Source organism: Gossypium raimondii, chromosome 1, assembly GCF_025698545.1.
Source record: "Gossypium raimondii isolate GPD5lz chromosome 1, ASM2569854v1, whole genome shotgun sequence".
Classification (NCBI taxonomy): Eukaryota; Viridiplantae; Streptophyta; class Magnoliopsida; order Malvales; family Malvaceae; genus Gossypium; species Gossypium raimondii.
This window is the reverse complement of record NC_068565.1, coordinates 50,725,217-50,744,541: the sequence shown is the minus strand read 5'-3', so window position 1 is coordinate 50,744,541 and position 19,325 is coordinate 50,725,217. Positions and strand designations below refer to the sequence as shown.

The 19,325-nt window shown below is 33.6% G+C and overlaps 3 protein-coding genes across 6 annotated transcripts; 2 read left to right on the top strand and 1 right to left on the bottom strand.

Moving 5' to 3' along the window:
* The first annotated feature begins 624 nt into the window (after positions 1–624).
* Positions 625–4,933, top strand: LOC105786410 (transcription factor-like protein DPB). Of its 3 annotated transcripts, none has more exons than XM_012612819.2 (9): positions 625–1,197; positions 1,584–1,660; positions 1,805–1,848; positions 2,641–2,703; positions 2,884–3,030; positions 3,133–3,201; positions 3,394–3,492; positions 4,166–4,236; positions 4,346–4,933. In XM_012612819.2, the coding sequence occupies exons 1-9, from the start codon at positions 944–946 to the stop codon at positions 4,578–4,580; spliced, it is 1,059 nt and encodes a 352-aa protein (XP_012468273.1). In that variant the 5' UTR covers positions 625–943; the 3' UTR covers positions 4,581–4,933. The 3 variants fall into 3 exon arrangements, with proteins under 3 accessions (XP_012468273.1, XP_012468274.1, XP_012468272.1); XM_012612820.2 differs by having other exon boundaries at positions 626–1,197; positions 1,581–1,660; positions 2,887–3,030; XM_012612818.2 differs by having other exon boundaries at positions 627–1,197; positions 1,581–1,660.
* An 859-nt stretch (positions 4,934–5,792) lies between these two features.
* LOC105786409 (uncharacterized) lies at positions 5,793–7,083 on the top strand. 2 transcript variants are annotated; one of them, XM_012612817.2, is made up of 4 exons: positions 5,793–5,936; positions 6,053–6,161; positions 6,316–6,378; positions 6,629–7,083. In XM_012612817.2, exons 1-4 carry the CDS (start codon positions 5,852–5,854, stop codon positions 6,729–6,731), a joined length of 360 nt encoding a protein of 119 aa, XP_012468271.1. In that variant the 5' UTR covers positions 5,793–5,851; the 3' UTR covers positions 6,732–7,083. The 2 variants fall into 2 exon arrangements, with proteins under 2 accessions (XP_012468271.1, XP_052476455.1); XM_052620495.1 differs by having other exon boundaries at positions 5,798–5,941; positions 6,058–6,161.
* A 1,126-nt stretch (positions 7,084–8,209) lies between these two features.
* Positions 8,210–13,844, bottom strand: LOC105786407 (ABC transporter B family member 1). Its single transcript, XM_012612816.2, has 10 exons — positions 13,346–13,844; positions 13,209–13,263; positions 12,915–13,090; positions 12,634–12,834; positions 12,011–12,270; positions 11,267–11,583; positions 10,971–11,194; positions 10,531–10,904; positions 9,744–10,458; positions 8,210–9,659 (listed from the first exon to the last, which is right to left on the bottom strand). Exons 1-10 carry the CDS (start codon positions 13,724–13,726, stop codon positions 8,376–8,378), a joined length of 3,987 nt encoding a protein of 1,328 aa, XP_012468270.1. The 5' UTR covers positions 13,727–13,844; the 3' UTR covers positions 8,210–8,375.
* Positions 13,845–19,325: the final 5,481 nt, after the last annotated feature.

Sequence of the window (19,325 nt, the reverse complement as noted above, 5' to 3'; positions counted from 1 at the left end):
TTCAACTCGATTTTAAATTTAGTTAGAACCCAATGTGACTATTGGACATAAGGTCTTAGACCAAAATCAAATAAATTGAACTAAATACGAGTTTAAGCAAAAAAAACTTTAATTTTGGGTTGGTATAAGATAAACTGAGCAAACAAAAAAAAAATCAAAAATCAACTTGAATAGCTCCGTACGATTTTACTAAATCTTATTCTATTCGATTTTATTAAATTTTAATTGACTTAAGTCGCTACATGAATTTGGCTACAACATTCAATTTAATACTTAAATTTTTTTTGTCTCAAATTGATACTTGAGCTTAGCTTCAAGGTTCAATTTGGCACTTAGGCTAAGGAACATCATGTGGCCCAATGAATGTTTGACAAGTATGCTCTATTAATATATATATATATACACACACTTAATTAGGACAAAGAAAAAAACTCAGGTACCGAATTGAATGTTGAAGCCAAACTTGAGTACCAAATTGAACATTGAAGCTAAACTTAGATACTAAATAGTATATTAACCCTTATTTATTAGAACCCATATCAATCCTTGAACCCAATTTGGGCCCTTTGGACCAATCTATCCAACCCCACTTTAATTCTTCAACCAAAAAAACCATACCCTCACAAATAAAATTTCCCTCTTTTCCACTACCTTCGTTCACAGCTCTTCAAAGCCTTTGAAAAGTTGAAAGCTGAAACCCCCCTTTAGGCTTTTCCTGCATTCCCTTATTAGAATCCCTCCTTCCTCATTTTCGTACTCCTTTTTCTTTTCTTTCAGGAATTTAATCAAACAGATAACGATCAACAATTTTTGGTGCCAAGCTATTACTGATTATGCTCATTGACGTCCCTTCAACTCCAGTACCCACTTTTCTTAAGGTCTCAAAACCCCTAAAACTTCACTTGATTTTTAATTTTGATCTCTGGGTTTGGTTTCTTTAGGTATGGTAACTGGTAGTAACAGTGTTCAAAACCATAACCACCAAGAAGATGGGGATCAAAACCAGACTAAGAGAGGTGCTTCTAGGTCGTGGGGCACCACTGTTTCGGGTCAATCTGTTTCGACTAGTGGTAGTGTCGGCTCTCCTTCGAGCCGGTGTGAGCTAGCTATGGCGACGCCTGCTAGTGAGAACACTTTTTTAAGGTTGAACCATCTCGATATTCACGGAGATGATGCTGGATCTCAAGGTGCTGTTGGGTGAGTGTTTCCTTTTTTTCTAGGTACCCTTTTAGCTTGAGTTTATGATAGTTATGTTTAATGGTTTGATTTAATTGTGGGTTTTTGAGCAAAGGGGGGGAGGAGAGTCTGGGGTAGATGGAAGAATAAGTCTTCAATTGTGCTTTCATGATGTAAATTTGTATTTGTTTATGGTTGAAGTTGGTAAATGTTATTGCATTATGCTTGAAATGGACATTGTTTATGGGCTATGATACCAAAGAATTTATATCAGTGAAACTTTTGAACTTTTTGGTGACTGCATTTGGTTTGTTCATACTCTGCTTAGCACTGGACTGATCATACTATGTTGTTATGATGATCAGAGTATTCCATGATTTAACTGATTGCCAATTTAATTTCAGTAGTAAAAAGAAAAAGAGAGGTCAACGTGCAGTTGGTGGTGATAAGAGTGGCAGAGGACTCCGTCAATTTAGCATGAAAGGTGTGATTTTTGGGTCGTAAAAGATTGCATTAAAAGTTCAATCACATATTGTGCTCCTTCTTCTGCCATGCATGTTGTAGTTGAGTTAGCAGTTGTGGCTTAGCTATCTAATTTCTTGTTTGAACTGTCTTTGGTTTCATTCAGTTTGTGAAAAAGTGGAAAGCAAGGGAAGAACTACGTACAATGAGGTCCGTTGGTTTCTCAAAGTCGCTCTTTCATTCATGTTTGTTGGTTTTGGTAAACTTATTAATGGTCATTGCATCAGTGCTTATGGTTGTATATATATGCTCAAGCCATTTTGCCAAAATGTTCAAAATTTTCCCTAAATTTATTCTTTCTTTGTTATGTGCTATATTCAGAAGCTAAATTTCATTTTCTTTGATACTGCGTTTATGGATTAGATATAGAGATTGTTGTCTAACCAGGGTCTGAACTAGTTATGCATTTGATTCTTCCTTGTGGGTCAGGATTTGCATGCCATAACTCTTAATTGTGAGACTATGATACTATTAAGGTATAGAATTTTTTATATATAACTCCAAAATTACCTTGTAGAAGCTTCTAATGTGCAAATGAGCTATAAATGAAGAGTAGACTTGACAAATTGATATTCCAGTGATTCCTTTCTTGTCAACTTCTTTGTTTTACACTGATTTCTTACTAATCACTAATGGCATGTATAAACTGATTTTGTTATTTTGAGCATCAACCGAGTTCCATTATTGATGCTTACAATTCATGTACCTTTCAAACTTTCAAGCAGAATGATACTGTTTATCTTTCAAATTGACATCACATCAAAATGTGATTCTTAAATGCTAGTATTTTCTTCTCGTGCTAGCAAAAACACACGTTCCTGCACTTGGACTTATGCATTCATTTCCTGAAGTTTCAAAGTGTTGGACCGTTACTACTTTGTCTGCTTATAACAACTTAGCTCTATGCCTATGTCTATATCTGAGAGTGAAAGCTTTTCCCAGGTGGCAGATGAACTTGTTGCTGAGTTTACTGATCCAGGCAATAACATAGCATCACCAGATCAGGTTTGTAATTCTTTCGACATGTCAATATTGGATTCCTTGATCTCGACAGCCTAAACTTCTATCTTTTACCCTAAGAGAGTGAAACTAACACCATTGAATCTCCTTTGTCTGTCTGTCTGTACGCCTGTCTGTCTGTGTGTTTGTTTTATATATATTTCATTTTATTTTTATATCCAACAGCAGCAGTATGATGAGAAAAACATTCGGCGAAGGGTTTATGATGCCCTGAATGTACTAATGGCAATGGATATTATATCTAAGGATAAAAAGGAAATACAGTGGAAGGGACTTCCGCGTACTAGCTTGAGTGATATAGAAGATCTAAAGGTGACAATACGGCTCCATTTTTAAGTTTCTTATGTTAAGTAGGTTTAATCTGCCAAGAACGTAATTTTGAGCTTAACAAGCTCCTCAAATTAATTAATACAGACTGAACGGCTTGGACTGAGAAATAGGATTGAAAAAAAAGCTGCCTATCTTCATGAATTGGAGGAACAGGTAAGAATAGCATACTTAATTTTCACATGTTTGTAAATAAAAATTACTTTCACATGCCCTTATGTTGAGAGTTCTATATTTTTGCTATCATCAACTTGCATTTAGAGAGAGAGAAAGCTGCTTTAGGACATCAAGTTTCACTTGGTCGCTTTGCATGCCATCTGTTGTTAAAATAGTTGTCTTGTTTCTTAGTTTGTAGGTCTTCAGAATTTGATACAGCGAAATGAGCAATTGTACAGCTCAGGAAATCCTCCGAATGGGGGTGTGGCTTTACCTTTTATCCTGGTTCAGGTTTGTTGTCTTCTCAAGTCTTTCATTCTTGTACGAAATTAGAAACTCCGATCATTGAAGTTTTGCCACAATTCTTTGTTTATTAGGGTTTAGGGTTTATGAACCGATCTTAAATTTAATGATTCTCCGTATTTCTGTTTAATTAAAAATGTATGATCAGCCACCTTTTCATGTCATCTGTTACTCAATTCAATTATCATTTCATTAAGGTTTTCAAGTAATCGCTGGTTTTGTTAGGATTTGCATATATATGCTTGTTTTACTTCAAATTTTCCTTTTCTATAACCAGCATTTGGTTCTTTTGTTAACTCCGTTTCGGCTCTAAAATTTATTGCCTGTAAAACAGCTTGAGTTCGCCTACTTGATGACTTAAAACCAGAAACTCTACCATGTCTTTTTCCACTGGACAAGTGGAATATAATGATGGATTTGTATGCTTATTTCTCCTTCTTGAACAAGAGTTTTGAAAGGTCTGTATTAACAGTCCTGTTGCATTATCGAACCTATATCACTTTCCATAACACTTAACTGCAAAAAACTTGAAGGAAAAAGGAGCACAATGAGGTTTCTTTATTAAGGCTAGTAGGCTATCAATGAAGTATGCACTTACTGAACTGATACAAAGTGTTTTAATTTCTCATCTCTTGTTTCTCTTGTCATCTGGAAATTGTAGACACGCCCTCATGCAACTGTCGAGGTAGAAATATCGGAAGATATGCAGCTGGTGCATTTTGACTTCAATAGGTACAATGCTAAAGAGAGAGAAAGAATGGCCCATCAGGGGAGAGGGGTAGTTACTAGTTAGATTTATTTTTCACCTTTACTTTTCATCTTATTGGTGTTCTATTTACAGCACTCCATTCGAGCTCCACGATGACAACTATGTTTTAAAGGCAATGAAATTCTGCGAGAGACCAGGGAGTGACGAAATGGCACACAATTTTTCTGCAGATGGTGAAGGCTCTAGCATGTCCGCGATGTACCAACAACAGATTGTTCCACCCCCAATGACAAACACACCAGGCAGACCTCCTACGTCACCGCCTCTCCCCGGAATTCTAAAAGCACGTGTGAAGCATGAACATTGATAGTCAAGTTCCATGCACAAACAATCCAATTTGTACATTGTGTAAAGTACTATGCCAGAAGGTTCCCCTGTAAGATGATCCTCACCTCACAATATTTATCACCACGATAAGCCGGGATTACTCCGTTTTCTCGAAGGGTTTTTGTAGGGTATCGGTTCCAGCAAGTCCTTCAGCTTTTTTACTTCTTTATGATCTTGCTCTTGTAATTGTTTCTGTCCTATATTGCCTTGTTATGTTGACCTCACTGTAGTAGAAAATTACCTTATTTGTATTAGAGTACAGAATCATAGAATGAACTAGTCAATGAACTTATATTATAATGGCGCACAAAGACAATCTCTATTTCCATGATACTTACCGTCATACACATTGAAACATTCTGTTAGCATAAATATTTTTTAAAGTAAATGGTATTTTTTTCTTCATTGAATTGCTGTTAGGAGTTAATCTAAAAAATCAAAATCAAAAGAAAAGTTTTGAAAATAATAGAATTTATTATGAGGGTGTTTTAAACTTAGATTATATTTATATATATATTTTTAATTAAATATATTAAATACAATTTTAAAATGGATAGTGATTAAGTTTGGAGGTTTAAAGTTTTGGATAAATTACCTATGATGTCATTAAATTATATTTTTAATTATTCAATTATTCAAAGTTTTTGGGAATATTTAAAATTTTTATTTAAATCATTAGGTTATCATTTTTTTAAATTAGCTAGTGAACTTCAAGTAACAATTCAACGATTTTTATGGTAGATTAGAATCCATCAATGGGTAGAAAAATATACTTTAGATTTAAGTTGATATGATGGTTAGTGTAATTTGGAGAAGAAAGTTATTTAAATTTTGATTCATAAATTTGTGACGCTCAAAGTTATTTCATGAAAAAATTTAAATTGTAGAAAAGGAGAAGGAAAAGAACTTTCGATTAGTGTAAACAATACAAGTAAAAAGAGTTATATAGCAATAATTTTAACCATTTAATAACTTAAATAAAAATTTTCGAATAATTCAATAACTATTCTGGAACTCTTAAAATTTGAGCGAGAAGAAGATAATCTTATTAATAGTAGGTTGAAGGCCCAAAATAAGAGGATGTGACGCCGAAACGACATCGTTCATTAATCAACCAAGTCAAATAAACGTCGAAGACAAGCACCGCCTCGCGGCACTCGCTCCTCTTTTATCCTCCTTGTTCGATTAGGGTTTTCTCAAGGAGTCCTACTGCAAAACCCTAAGTTCCCGAATCCCAATCTAAAGGAAACAATGGGAGGAAAATGTCCAAGCAGGAAAGTAAAGAAGCGAAGATTTTCCCACAAAACAGCTCGCCGTGACAAATTCCTCCTCAAAGATATCCTTTTTTTTAAATTTTCAGTTTCATTGAATTAAATTTTCATTATTTTATGATCAAAGTTTTTCCACTTAAATCTATTTTCTTTTCCTTGACGATGAGTTTTCTCGATTCACGTGACGACCTCGTTTATGATGAGCTGCAGAAGAGTGATACCGAGAAGAAGCCGTTGCCTCGCGATGAGGATTTGCCTGGAATGGGACAATATTACTGCTTACACTGCGAGTAAGTATATAATTGTTTATGAATTTAATTTTTATTAATTCGATTAATGTATTGTTTTTGTTACTACAAAAATGAAAAAGAAAATTGAAACTGTAATATGGTAGAATTCGTTTTGTTAATTTAAACATATATTGTTATTTTCTATTAATTTCAGCCGATATTTTGCGAATGCGACTGTGAGGGATGAACATTTCAAGACGAAACGTCACAAGAAACGGTGAGCAATTCTGGGTTATTTACATTATGAGTCATTGAATTTGGTATCAAATTACATTATGACTTGGCATGCATATGCTACTTATGTTCTAATTCTAAACGAAGTCAACTTTGGGATTTCGTGCTGAGTTACATATTTAACGGAATTAGCATAAGTGACTTGCATGATATTAACCCTTGCAGTTAGTACTTTAGCTTATTTTTCATAGATGAAAGAATATTTTGTTTGAGATGATCTTTGTTTGGTGCAGTTTAAAGCAAATGTCGGGGCCTGCACCACATACTCAACTCGATGCTGAGTTGGCTGCTGGGATGGGTATGCCGGATAATGGACCGGCATTAATGTCAATGTGACCCACTTTTATGTTTTGGCTCCCATCCATGGTGGCTGGTGCCATGAGAGGTCTTCCATTCCATGAAGACCAGTTGCGTTACTGCTTTTAAATCAATTTTGCTTCTGTATACTAATGCTTGTCCGCATAATTGGTTTAGTTCATTTGTTTTTCTTTTGTGTTATCATATATTAAAGTCTTCAGTTTGGGTCGATGTGGTGGATCATATGATGAAGATGATGATAGATCACTTATTGGTCTCCTACTGTCTTATTGAGTATTATTTGTTTCTTCCTTATCAGGTTAATGAGCCAGTTTGTAAAATATCCAATGAAAACTGCTTGACATTAGCAGTATTTCTTACTTGGTTACCATTTCTTTGTTGCTTGAAGAATGCTTATGAACCTTAAATAGAAGGATATACTAGAAAGTGTAGCTTATTAGGATTTAAGCAAGTTTAGAAGTTCTTATATGCATTTGTTCTTTCTTCATTGTTAGACAGTAAAAATGTAATAGGGAAGAGGGTAGTAGTGCATATCCAAGTTAAAAAATGCAACAACATAGTCCATTTCTTTCCTTTTAGAGGATAGGGTTAATGCAAATTTTGGCCCTCGAACTTAGCAACTATGTCTACTTTGATACTTGAACTTGTCAATTAGGTTCATTTTGATCTTTGAACTTGGAAAATTGTAAAAGTTTAATGATGTGTCACTTTAAGATTATGTCACATCATTAAGTCCACTTTTTTCAAGCAATGGTGTAGCGTAATCTTAAAGTGTCATGTCATCGAACTTTTACATTTTTATAAGTTCAGGGACCAAAATGAATTTTGTTGCTAAGTTTAGGGGCAAAAATAGACTTAGGGCCAGTTTACCATTGAGGTTGAAAAATGTTGCGAAAAATGTTTTTGAAAATTTTGATAATGTTTACCATTACTGTCCATAATTGCTTATGAGAAGATAAAATGGCTATTTTAGACATGTTATAAAGTAGAACATTTAATGAGTGGATAAAAAAGTAATTTTATTGAAAGTAATTTTTCAAAATTTAAATTTTTTGGCTTTTTAACTTGACTTAAAATCCCAATTTAAAATCAAAGTTCGGTTGAAAAAATTGCTTGTTTATTAATTTTTATTATTGTTTAAAATCATGATTTGCGTAGAAAAGTGTTTTTCAATTTAAACATACCTTAGTTGTCAAGTTTTTGTGGGAGGGTTAAGAATCTTGGCATGTATGCAGCTTGTCATCTTTAATCCATGGGATAAATGCCCTAATTGCCATGAATCCATTCATTCAAAGCTTGGATTAAAGTACCAAATGTGTCATTCCTCTTAAGGTCCTCATCGACAATCCCCCTTGAATTATATCCATGTGATCAAACTTGTGAAAGTGATTGAATTCCATACAAGGTGTGACAGCTAAGTCAATGTCTGGTCTGCTTTTAGACAACCATTGGTTTGAGCCTTGACTTCCCCTAAAACCAATCCATTTCAATCAATCTCAAAGGAACTTCATTTGTCATTATCATTTCTTTAAAAAAGATCCATGAAGATAATGAACATATATTAAATACTATATCCAAACATTAAATCCAAATGTAAACATCCAAAAAACATCTTGAAGAGGGTATAGTACATGCCCCCTTTTCCCCCTACTGTTCTCTTCATTAACCTTCTCTTTCATTGACTTCCTTTTGTTTTGACGAGCTTGAGCCTGAGGTCATTTCAAAAACTTGGCTATTTGTGAACCTTTGTAATTGTATCATCCGTGCATAACATCCATCAGGATAGTTTTTGAGTAAATGTGAATGGGATCCTTGCTCTGCAACTTTCCCATCATCAATTACTGCAATGACATGAGCATTTCTGATTGTTGATAACCGATGAGCCACCACAATCGTAGTTTTACCCGAGCAAGCACGGTGTAGAGCCTCTTGGACTGATCTCTCAGACTCAGCATCGAGGGCACTGGTTGCTTCATCGAGCAGCATAAGCTCTGCTTTCCTCACTAGAGCCCTTGCGATGGCAATTCTCTGTTTTTGGCCTCCTGAAAGTTGAACCCCTCTCTCCCCAACAAACGTTTTGTAACCGTCGGGCATTGAGGATATGAACTTGTGGGCGTTGGCTAGTGTAGCTGCCTCAATGATCTCGGCCTCGGTTGCAGATTCATGTCCGTAGCCAATGTTTTCGTAAATAGTGGTAGCAAAGAGGCAAGGCTCTTGTGGAACGATTGAAATGTGTTTTCTCAGCGATTTGAGGTTGTATTTCCTTATGTCTTTTCCATCTATCATAACACGTCCAGATGAGGGCTCGTAAAATCTTTGTATAAGTGCAATAACCGAGCTTTTACCACATCCACTTGGACCAACAAGGGCAAGGGTTTTTCCGGCTCGGGCGCGGAGATTAAGGTCCCGGAAAATTGGGATGTCAGGACGTGAAGGGTAAGAGAAGTCTACATGCTTTAGTTCAACTTCTCCACGAAGCCGATCTGGAACTTGTGTGGCATCAGGGTCATCAGGCTCGATCTCAGTTTTACGGTCAAGAAGTTCAAAGACTGATTGCATGGCTCGACCTCCTTTGATGAAGTCTGGAGCCAGGGTCAATGTTTCGGCTGCACCATTGGCAGAGACCATAAGAACCATAAAGACTCGGATTGTTTTGGAAAAATCAGAGATCCCATGCTTCACAAGCCATGAAGCATACCAAAGGCCAAGTGCATAAGAAGCATATAGTGCAAACTGAGCTACCCCAAACCCGCTTCCTGCAATTTGTCCTTTCCAAAAGCAGTGTTTCAATGGAGTTTGAAGGTTTGAGGAGAAAAGGCGGACGATTTTGTTCTCGGAATTGAATGCAGCAACAGTTCTTACATTGGCAATGGCCTCTCCAGCTAGTTGAGTGGCCTTGGCATGAGCAGCTTCTAAATCTCCTGAGAAACCTTTCATAAACATTTTCTGTCGAAAATTCCAAGAAATACAGTCGATTGTGAGGTAATTGATCGGTTTTTAATCAGTTTTTAGTTGGATTTAGAAACAAACCTGCAAAACGGTGGCTGCTACAACCACAGGGAAGACTGCAATGAGGACAAGGGCAAGACGCCACTGCAAAACAAAACCAGCAGTGCAAGCAACAAGCATGAGTGCCGTGTTCTGCACGATAACTGAAATCCGGTCTCCAATAGCTGATCGTACATTGTTCGCATCAAGAGCTAACCTTGCAGCAATCCTAGCACTCTCGTTTTCCTCCTGATCGAACCATGCCATTTCATTTTTCAGCACTGCAGTCAGCATCTTCTCTCGCACTCGTTTCGTGAGATTTTCTCCCACAATATCCCAAAAAGAATGCTGTAGTGTGTTGAAGAGAAGTGCAGCCGATGAAAGTCCAATTAACAGATAGCAGTATTTCCCGATTTCTCGAATCATGTAAGCATGGTCTGGGTTGTAGTAGACACTGAGAACAGCACTCAGCACATAAGCAAAGAAAGCGCTAAGGGAGCCGCAAACAATGGATCCTATAGAACCAAATAAAGCATAAATCCATTCAGGTGAATTCATTTTCACAAGACGCCAGAAGGAACCCGCCTGCTCCTTGAAATCAAGCTTTTCCATTCGGTAATTAGGGTGGTATCCCTCAAGGGAAAGGCTAAAATCCGAAGTAGAGAAGTCAGACAGCCTGCGTGAATATGGTGAGCGGCCATATGATGAATTCCGGGCAATGATTGGTGAGCTTACTGAGTTCCGAGCACTAGATGGCCTGCAGAAGAATCATAACAACCGATAACATTCTAAAAACAAGCAAGACTGCATTTATGAGACCAGAAGCTACCTTGCACTACTTTTTCTAGCATTATTAAGGGCAGTTTCGTGTGCTGCCTCTTGCATCCGAATGAGTTTAGCATAAGCACCGTTTTCTCCTTTGGCCATAAGTTCATCATGCGTACCGATTTCCGAAACACTTCCCTCCTGGAGTACAGCTACAAGATCAGCCTTCCGAATAGTGGAAAGCCGATGAGCAATTACGAGAGTAGTCCTCCCAATCATAAACCGATCAAGGGCCTCTTGCACCAGCTTTTCGGACTCAGAATCTAGTGCACTAGTAGCTTCATCCAATAACAGGATTGCCGGATTCTTCAACATTGCCCTCGCTATAGCGATTCTTTGCTTCTGTCCACCTGAGAGTTGAAGTCCTCTCTCCCCAACCTGCCATTATCCAAATATTAGCTGAAACAGAAAGCAATTATTAAACCAACATCAAATGAACCGAACCTGAGTGTCGAAACCATCAGGTAGCTTCACAATGAATGAATGAGCATTAGCCACCCTCGCAGCTTCTTCAATCTCGATATCGTTCGCATCAGGCCTCCCTAAAAGGATGTTTTCTTTAATGGTGGTAGCAAAAAGTGCAGGCTCTTGGCTTACAAGTCCTATTTGTGACCTTAACCATCTTAGCTTTAATGTCTTTATGTCGTGTCCATCTAGCATCACTTCCCCTACAAAAGCACATCATATTAACCGACACTTTAAAAACACGATCGCACCCTCGTTTTAATCTCATAGTTTACCTGAAGTAGGATCGTAAAATCTCTCAATAAGTGATACCACGGTGCTTTTCCCCGAACCGCTACTTCCGACCAAAGCTATGGTTTTTCCAGAAGGAACACATAAGGAAACATTGTTAAGAATCTTTACATCGGGTCTTGAAGGGTATGCAAAATCCACATTTCTCAACTCAACTAAACCGGTAACCGATTCCAACTCCAAACCCGACTCGCTATCTCTATCGATACCGGGTTTATGATCGATAATACGGAAAATTTTCGCTGCTGCCACTTTAGCCTTTGCAAATGCAGACATGCTTGGTGCAGACTGTCCCAAACCCCTGTCAATTCAAAGTTTTAATCTTCGACTTAAAACACAGTTCAACCCCCCCTAAAAAAACATGAAAAACAGTGGTGAAAGTACTATGGAGGACCTTGTACTAAAAGTCGGATTACATTTTGCTCCCTCTACTCAAAATAGGGGTAAATTAGTCATCGTACATTTGATCAAAGAGCAAATTGGTCCTCCTGTTAAAACTTTCATCCATTTCTACAGTTAAAAATTGATTCATATATATCAAAATGAGGTAAGCCACACCAGTTTTTAACGATAGAAATGAATGAAATTTTTAGTAGAAAAATTTAGTTTGCTTTTTAATCAAATGTACAAAAACTAATTTAATTTGCATTTTTTGAGTACATGGAATAAAATGCAATCTGACTCTTGGTACAAAGACTGATACTTTAACAGAAAAACAGTGTACTTACAATCCACCAATCATAACTGCAAACATGGTGGCAATGGCAAGTCCTCCATTAGTGTAATGATGTCTAACCAGATAACCTCCATACCAAAGAAGCAAAGCATAAGAACAGAACACAACAAAGTAGGTTGCCCCCAATCCCATTCCCTTTCCAAATCCAGTTTTATAACCTATCTTTTGTGCTACTTTCAATGCTGATGAGTAAGCTTGTAATGCTTTCGATTCACCGACAAAAGCCGAAACAACCCGGATTTGAACTATTGTCTGCAATTTAAGTCACATTAGCAAATACCCAGATTTTGAAACAGAGGAAAAAGAAGAAGGTAAAAGTACCATAAGGGTCCATATAGTAGAAGTCAAATTGCATTTTGCTCCATTTACTCAAAAACTAGGCAAATTAATCCATGTATCTTAGATGAAAGAGCAAACATAATTTCATTCATTTTTTCTGTTAAAAACCGGCGTAATTGACAGAATAACCAAACAGTTACATGTGGAGAGTCACATGTACCTCAGTTTACAAGAGCTAATTTGCCTATGCTTTTAATAGATGAGGCAAAATGCAATCCGACTTTTAATACAAGGACCTTCATGGTACTTTACTCGAAAAAAAGTTATCTTTCTTACCTGTTCCACAATGTTCCCACCTTGTGATAAAGCTTCTTGTGTTTTAGCAGAGAGTTTAGCTAATGTTATGGTATGTATTGCTCCAATTACAGCAATTAATGGAACAACTCCAAGTGTAACCAAAGCTAATTGCCATACTGCTGTGAAACCCACCACAAAGCCAGACACAAATGTTGCCATGTAATGAATGAAATTACCCAACTGCAACCAAAAACCAAAATAAAACAGTTCAATTTGATCCCCCATAGAATCCAAAAGAGATCAAAACTTTATGAATGTACCTTCTCACTAATAGCATCTTGAACCATTACAGCATCAGTATTAATGGCAAAAACAACATCAGATGTTCGAACTTCAGTATCAAAATATTGAATGTCTTGATTCAAAGCTGCTTCTAAATACTTAATTCTCATCTTTGTTGTTTGTCTTTCACCAGTCCACATCCAACATGAAATTTCTACAACAACAAAAAGAAGTTTCAATCTTTTTGTTTTCAACAATTACATCCCAGGGACCGAAATAAAAAAAAAATTCTTAAAAAGAAAAGAGAGAAAGTTTCAATGTTTTTTACTAACCTGCCCATGAAGATGCCCAAATTGCAGCACCCACCACAAGGAAATAAAACGCATACTAAATGGAACAAAAAGTTTAATGAGAATACATGGACTTAAACCCAAAAAAAATGAAAACTTTGGGGGGTTAAAGGTGAAACCTTCAGAACTTCTTGCGTCATCTTGTCCATATTATTAGCATTAGAACCAAAGGAATTAACAAGATCAGCAAAGAAACGAAGGAAAATAGGTAAAGAACAGCCATGAACAAGAGCTCCAAGTGAACCAATTCCCATTAATACATAATCTAAACCATCTGCAAATCTAAATAATTCATTGAACCCAATTGAAGGCACTTCTTGTTGTAGCTTCTCTTCATTTCCACCATTGTTGTCACTTTCAAGCTTTGAACAAGATGAAGAAGAAGCTTCTTCTGTTTGAATTTTGGGGTTTAAAGAAGGATCAGAAACAAGTTCAAGGCCTTGCATTTCAGACCATTTCCATTGTTCTATCCTCTTTATCTCTTCAGAATCTTTTGACATTTGTAAAAAAAAAAAATCCTTTTTTAAGAACAAAAATGAAAATACATGAAAAAACACTCTCTCTTCGTTAATATCTATATATATTACTCTTATTGTTTCCTTTTAAATCCTATGTTTTTTGGAGGTTGCTTTTAAAACATCAATGGATGATGGTGTTTGGGGTTTGGGTTTATTTTTGGGTAGCTTGAAGTGTAAAAACCATGGATAGTGACAGATGAGGGATTTTTTTTTTCACCCGACAAAACCAGGCTGTATGAATAATTAGAGATGGGGTGTTTTTGACTGAAAACAATAGGTTATTACTGTTGAAATAAACATGAAAGATCAGTGTTTTAACAGTTGTTTTCTTCTCAGTTACTACAACCACTACTACTACTACCAATCATCAATCATCAATCTTGTTACTGTTTATGCTCCAATGAATAATTTATGTATGTGAACAATTTGATTTTTCCCATATTTCTAATCCTTTTTTCTTCGCCTTGTTGATCAAGTTTTTGGTAAATTGTTCAAAGGCAAGTTTGAACCTTTTTCCTTGTACTGCGGTTCCCTGTCAGTCTTCCTTTATTTCCGCCCTACTTTTTTTTTCCATCCCTTGGAGGTGGACTGGAAAATTTTAAAATTTATGTCACTAGGATCGAGATAAAATTTAAAGAAAAAATTATATCATACTTTTTATTTTTGAAAGGGTCAAAATTATAATTTCTTTCTTTACAACAATCTAAAAGGGCTTAAATTGAATATTTATGTTTAGAAGGTACTAAAATAGTAATTAATCTATTCTGTCGGAAAGGGTCTTACCTGCCCCTTAAGTTATGCCCTTAAATGTCTTCATAAAGCTAAAGCGCCTCTCTACCCATGCTTTTTTTAAACATTTGTTAGCAACTTGGAATCTCTTGAATATTTTTAAGTTAATTTATTTTGAGTTTTAATTATTTTTATCAATGATCATTTTAGATTTAAATTATTTCAAATTAAATTTTGCAAACAATTTATATTAATTATTTAAAATCGATAGTTCGTATACGATGATATTAATGAAATTTAATATGATTTAAAGTAACTTATTTTTTAGTTAAAACGTTATGTTTAAAATAAAATATTTTAATTTTTGTACGCTTTTGACAATAACATTAAACACAAAATCTTAAACCACAATTTTCAAAAATAAGAATTTAATTTTTAAAAATAATACTAAACTAACTCTAAATCAGTTTGACAGTTTGAATAGGGTGGCTTCAAATTCGAAAAAAAAAAAGACTGAATTAATTTTAAATTTGGATTATTTTGGGTATTGACAAATTTTAGGTTCAAGTTGTTTCAAGTTTGAGCCATTTTAAATTACTTGTTCAAATCATTTTAAATTTGGACCATTTCGAATTCGAATTGTTCCGGGTTTGAGTTAGTTAAGCTTTGTATTGTTGGCTTTTTATGATCAAATTGAATTGAGTTGGATTAAAGTTTAGAGTGACCGGGTCAAGTTTTATTTTCAAAGTCAATTTCAAAATCAAAATAAAAAGATATACTATATACCTTAAAAAAATCGTAAGTCAAGTTTAATCCGGTTTAATTCCAAAACAAGTTAAAATACCACATACATCAAAGAACCACCTTTTGGTAACCGATAGTTAAATTGGGTTTTATTTAAATCTAAAATTGAATCGAATTCAATCAAATTTTTGAACAAAAAATTACCACTCGGCTTAATAAATATCAACAAGTAGCGATATTTTACTGATATATTACATCTACAAACAACTATATTAATCTAATATAAAAATAAATATATGTATTCATTTATTTAAATGTGTACAGTTGAACCATAATTTCAAATTTCAAATGTATAATCACATAAAATCAAAATCTATGTATCAAATTACATATTAAACCGAAATTCATATATAAATTTAATATTTATACCAATATAATACTAATGCTAGTATTGATTAAGTGCAATCATTCTATATGTATCCACTAAGCATCTCATTGATTAAAGGAATAAAGGAGTAATCTTGAGGCTTAATCTTTGTCTTTTATATGAAAGGAAAAAAGGGGATTTAAAAAACTTCTTTTTTTTTTAAGGTATAGTTGGAAGTTTAACAGTTGTAAAAAGCATTAATAAATGTACGGTTGTGATTGAGTCTTAACTCAATAGGTATAGGTATTATTGTCAATACAGGAGGACGTAGGTTGAGTGTGCTAAAACGCATTATCCTCTTATTTATGAGTTTTAACAATTGAATCTCAAACCAAGTTTCTTTTTTATTTTAACCCTAATTTTTATTTACTTGAAATAATTTGTCGTAAAATTTAATAATTAGTACTTATAATTTTCATATATTTGAAATTTAATTTTAGAAAATTAGTCAAGAGAAAAATATCAATTTTCACCACAAATACAATACTTTCGAATGCGTAACATTGACCACACGAACAAAATTGTTTGAATGCGCATAAACCAAATCAAAATAACTTCAATTATTAAATCAAAAGAATATAAAGATTAAATCATAAACTAATATATTTGTAATTAATGTGTTTTTTTTCAATTCAAGTAAAATAATTAAACCGTGATTAAAGAGATTATAGTTTTTTAATGCAATTAAAATTCTTCAAAAAAATCGATTGAGTCTTAGCTCGATTATAATTGAAAAGAGATTAAAATTCTTCAAATTTATTTACAATAATTCATTTTAGAAATTAAACCCTTTATTTTCCTCTTGAATTTAATTTAGTCCAATTTTTTAATTTTTATATTCACAACAGTTGCTTTCAGCTGCCAACATCAACTGTATTCATTACTCCACAGTTACTTTAATCACGCCTTTGGGTTTTATTTCTGTATTATTATTATTATTATTATTATTATTATTATTATTATTTTCTGATGGCGTAAAATACAATATTTTTTGCACTTTGCAGAAACCTGACACTGAAAAAATTCCCTTTTCCTTGTATTTTATTACCTTTTATTTACGAAAATATCATTTGATAAAAAATATAAATAGGTATATTTACCTATTTGATCCAAATAATTATATAAATTAAATCGAAAAATTAGTGAATGAAAAAATGCTTTTAAAAATTGAACTTTTTCATGGTGTCTAGATTCGTTCCCATCAAAGATTTTTTTTATTTGTAAAATTATATATTTCCTTTAATTTTAATAATTTCATTTTTTATAAAACTTTTTAATTATTAATAATTTATACTTTTAAAATTTTCAGATAGGATTTGTTTTTCAAATCATGGTCCCCAACCAACCAACCATTGAAAAATGCAGCGGATGATAGGACACTCAGCTGCAAAAGGTAGAAAAAATTTAAGTCAAATTTTATGGGACATGGGCACTTGGCCTTCCATTCAAACCACTCTCTTGACTAGTGAAGATTCCCACTAAATTGTTAATAAATTTAAATTTTAGTAATTTAACTTATAAAATTTGTAAAATAATTGTTAAAGTATTTGAATGTTTTTATTTAGATTAATGGGTTGTTAAATTTATTTTTTTAAATTTAATTAACGAGCTCTAAGTGATGATTTGAGGAACGATATAGTGGATTGGAACTCATTGATGAGTAAAAGAACATATCTTAAGTCCAAGATAATCTGACAATCAATGTCAAAGGTTGAAGAAGAAAGTTATTTGGATTTCGATTCACTGATCTATGACGTTTAAAATTATTTTATGAAAAAACTGAACTGTAAAAGAGAATGGGAAAAAGAGCTTTCAATTGGTGCAGGCGATGCAGACAGAGAAAGCCATACAATAAAAATTTTAATATGAAAATTTTCGAATAGTTTAATGATCATTCTATAATATTTTGAAGTTGAGTGACCAAAACATAAACTTACTAATAATTTAGTGAGTTTATTCTAATATTTAAAACCAGTAATTTTAACGTGAAATGATAAAACAAAATTAATATTATTATTTGATATATTGACGGGTGAAATTAAGAAAGTGTCATGTATCTCACTTATTTAGTTTCTTTTATTTTATGGTAACTATTAGATACCTTGTAGATAAAGGCTTAAACAGGAAGATAATGCACTTCAGCACACTCAAATTTACCTACTTCTGCATTAATAATAACGCACATACCCATCGAGCTAAGACTCTATACGCTGTAATTAACGTCCTATAAAAGAAAAAGAATTGCTTATGAAATTTGTGATTCTTTTGATTGTAATAAAGGGAATATTCCATACTTTACAGGTTTGCACCTTTTTAACTCTTCTTCGCTACTTTAATGGAAGCTCTCCCCTTATCTTCCATGGCATAACTCATAAAAATATTAAATATGAAAAAGAAAAAACTAAGTTGGATAATTATTAAATTAATAAAATAATTTACAATTCTAAAACGTACACCCAAAAATGCAAATTGTACAAAATTTAATCACAATTATTATGAACTCAATTTTCAATTGATTTGCTCAGATCCATTACCTGTCTAATTAGTGTCAAATTATGATTTCAATTTGACTTTTCTATGCCTAAAACTCAAAGTTTTCCAGATCTCAAATTTACCATTTATATTATATATATATATAAAACTCAGATTAAATTAGTATCACAGATTAACTTGACACAAACTTAATTGGAAAACGGCTAAAAACATATTTTGTTTATAAAGTATTTGATATTATTAGGAGGGTGTTTTTATCTTTATATATTCAATACATTGTGGATGTATTATAATCTAATATTTTATACAGAAATCAAATTAATAAAATTTTAGATAAACTACATCCAAGCTGCCATTGAACTATCAGTAAGTTTACGTTTTGGTCACTCAACTTTAAAAAGTTACAAAATAGTCGCTAAATTATTTGAAAGTTTTCATTTAAGTCATTGGGTTATTAAAATCATCGTTATGGCCTTCTCTGTTCTCCCCTCTAGCGCCAATCAAAAGGGTAAACTTCCCCTCCTCTTTTACAATTTAGTTTTTTCATGACACAAATTTAAATGATACGAATTTATGGACCAAAATCTGGACAACTTTCTTCTACAACTCCGGCCATCAGATCAATTTGGATCTAAGATATGTTTTTCTACTCATCGATTTGTATAATTTCACTGTACTGATATTTGAATCGTTGCTCGAAGCTCACATAGAGGACTTTAAGTAAAAAAAGACTTAACAGTCAAGTGACTTAAATGAAAACATTCAAACAATATAATGACTATTCTTTAACCTTTTAAAGTTGATTAACCAAAATATAAACATACTATAGTTTAGTGACCTTAGCACAATTTACCCTTAAATTAATTTTCTTTTGTAAGAACCAATTAATTAATTAATAATATAATTAAAAAAAAAGAATCGACATATTCTATTCACTTAAGTGGTTTCCACTACATCTAGTGGCATGCATGAAGCAACCTTGGCCAAATATTTTCCTCATTTAAAGGGGAGAAAAAAAGTGTTTGTGTCACATGCTTTAATAAATCTTTTCTAAATTTTAATATTTGTGATTAATTAAATCTTTGTAGACCTTAAATTGGAATCTTAAACTCTACACTATTCACTTAAGTGGTTTCCACTACATCTAGTGGCATGCATGAAGCAACCTTGGCCAAATATTTTCCTCAT

Coding starts and splice junctions, on each gene's coding strand:
- LOC105786410 (XM_012612818.2), top strand. CDS start 944: ATGGTAACTGGTAGTAACAGTGTTCAAAACCATAACCACCAAGAAGAT. Junction 1,198..1,580: donor GGATCTCAAGGTGCTGTTGG/GTGAGTGTTTCC, acceptor ATTTAATTTCAG/TAGTAAAAAGAAAAAGAGAG. Junction 3,031..3,132: donor GTGATATAGAAGATCTAAAG/GTGACAATACGG, acceptor TAATTAATACAG/ACTGAACGGCTTGGACTGAG.
- LOC105786409 (XM_012612817.2), top strand. CDS start 5,852: ATGGGAGGAAAATGTCCAAGCAGGAAAGTAAAGAAGCGAAGATTTTCC. Junction 6,162..6,315: donor TATTACTGCTTACACTGCGA/GTAAGTATATAA, acceptor TATTAATTTCAG/CCGATATTTTGCGAATGCGA. Junction 6,379..6,628: donor ACGAAACGTCACAAGAAACG/GTGAGCAATTCT, acceptor TGTTTGGTGCAG/TTTAAAGCAAATGTCGGGGC.
- LOC105786407 (XM_012612816.2), bottom strand. CDS start 13,726: ATGTCAAAAGATTCTGAAGAGATAAAGAGGATAGAACAATGGAAATGG. Junction 13,091..13,208: donor TTGGGCATCTTCATGGGCAG/GTTAGTAAAAAA, acceptor TTGTTGTTGTAG/AAATTTCATGTTGGATGTGG. Junction 10,905..10,970: donor CTGATGGTTTCGACACTCAG/GTTCGGTTCATT, acceptor GGATAATGGCAG/GTTGGGGAGAGAGGACTTCA.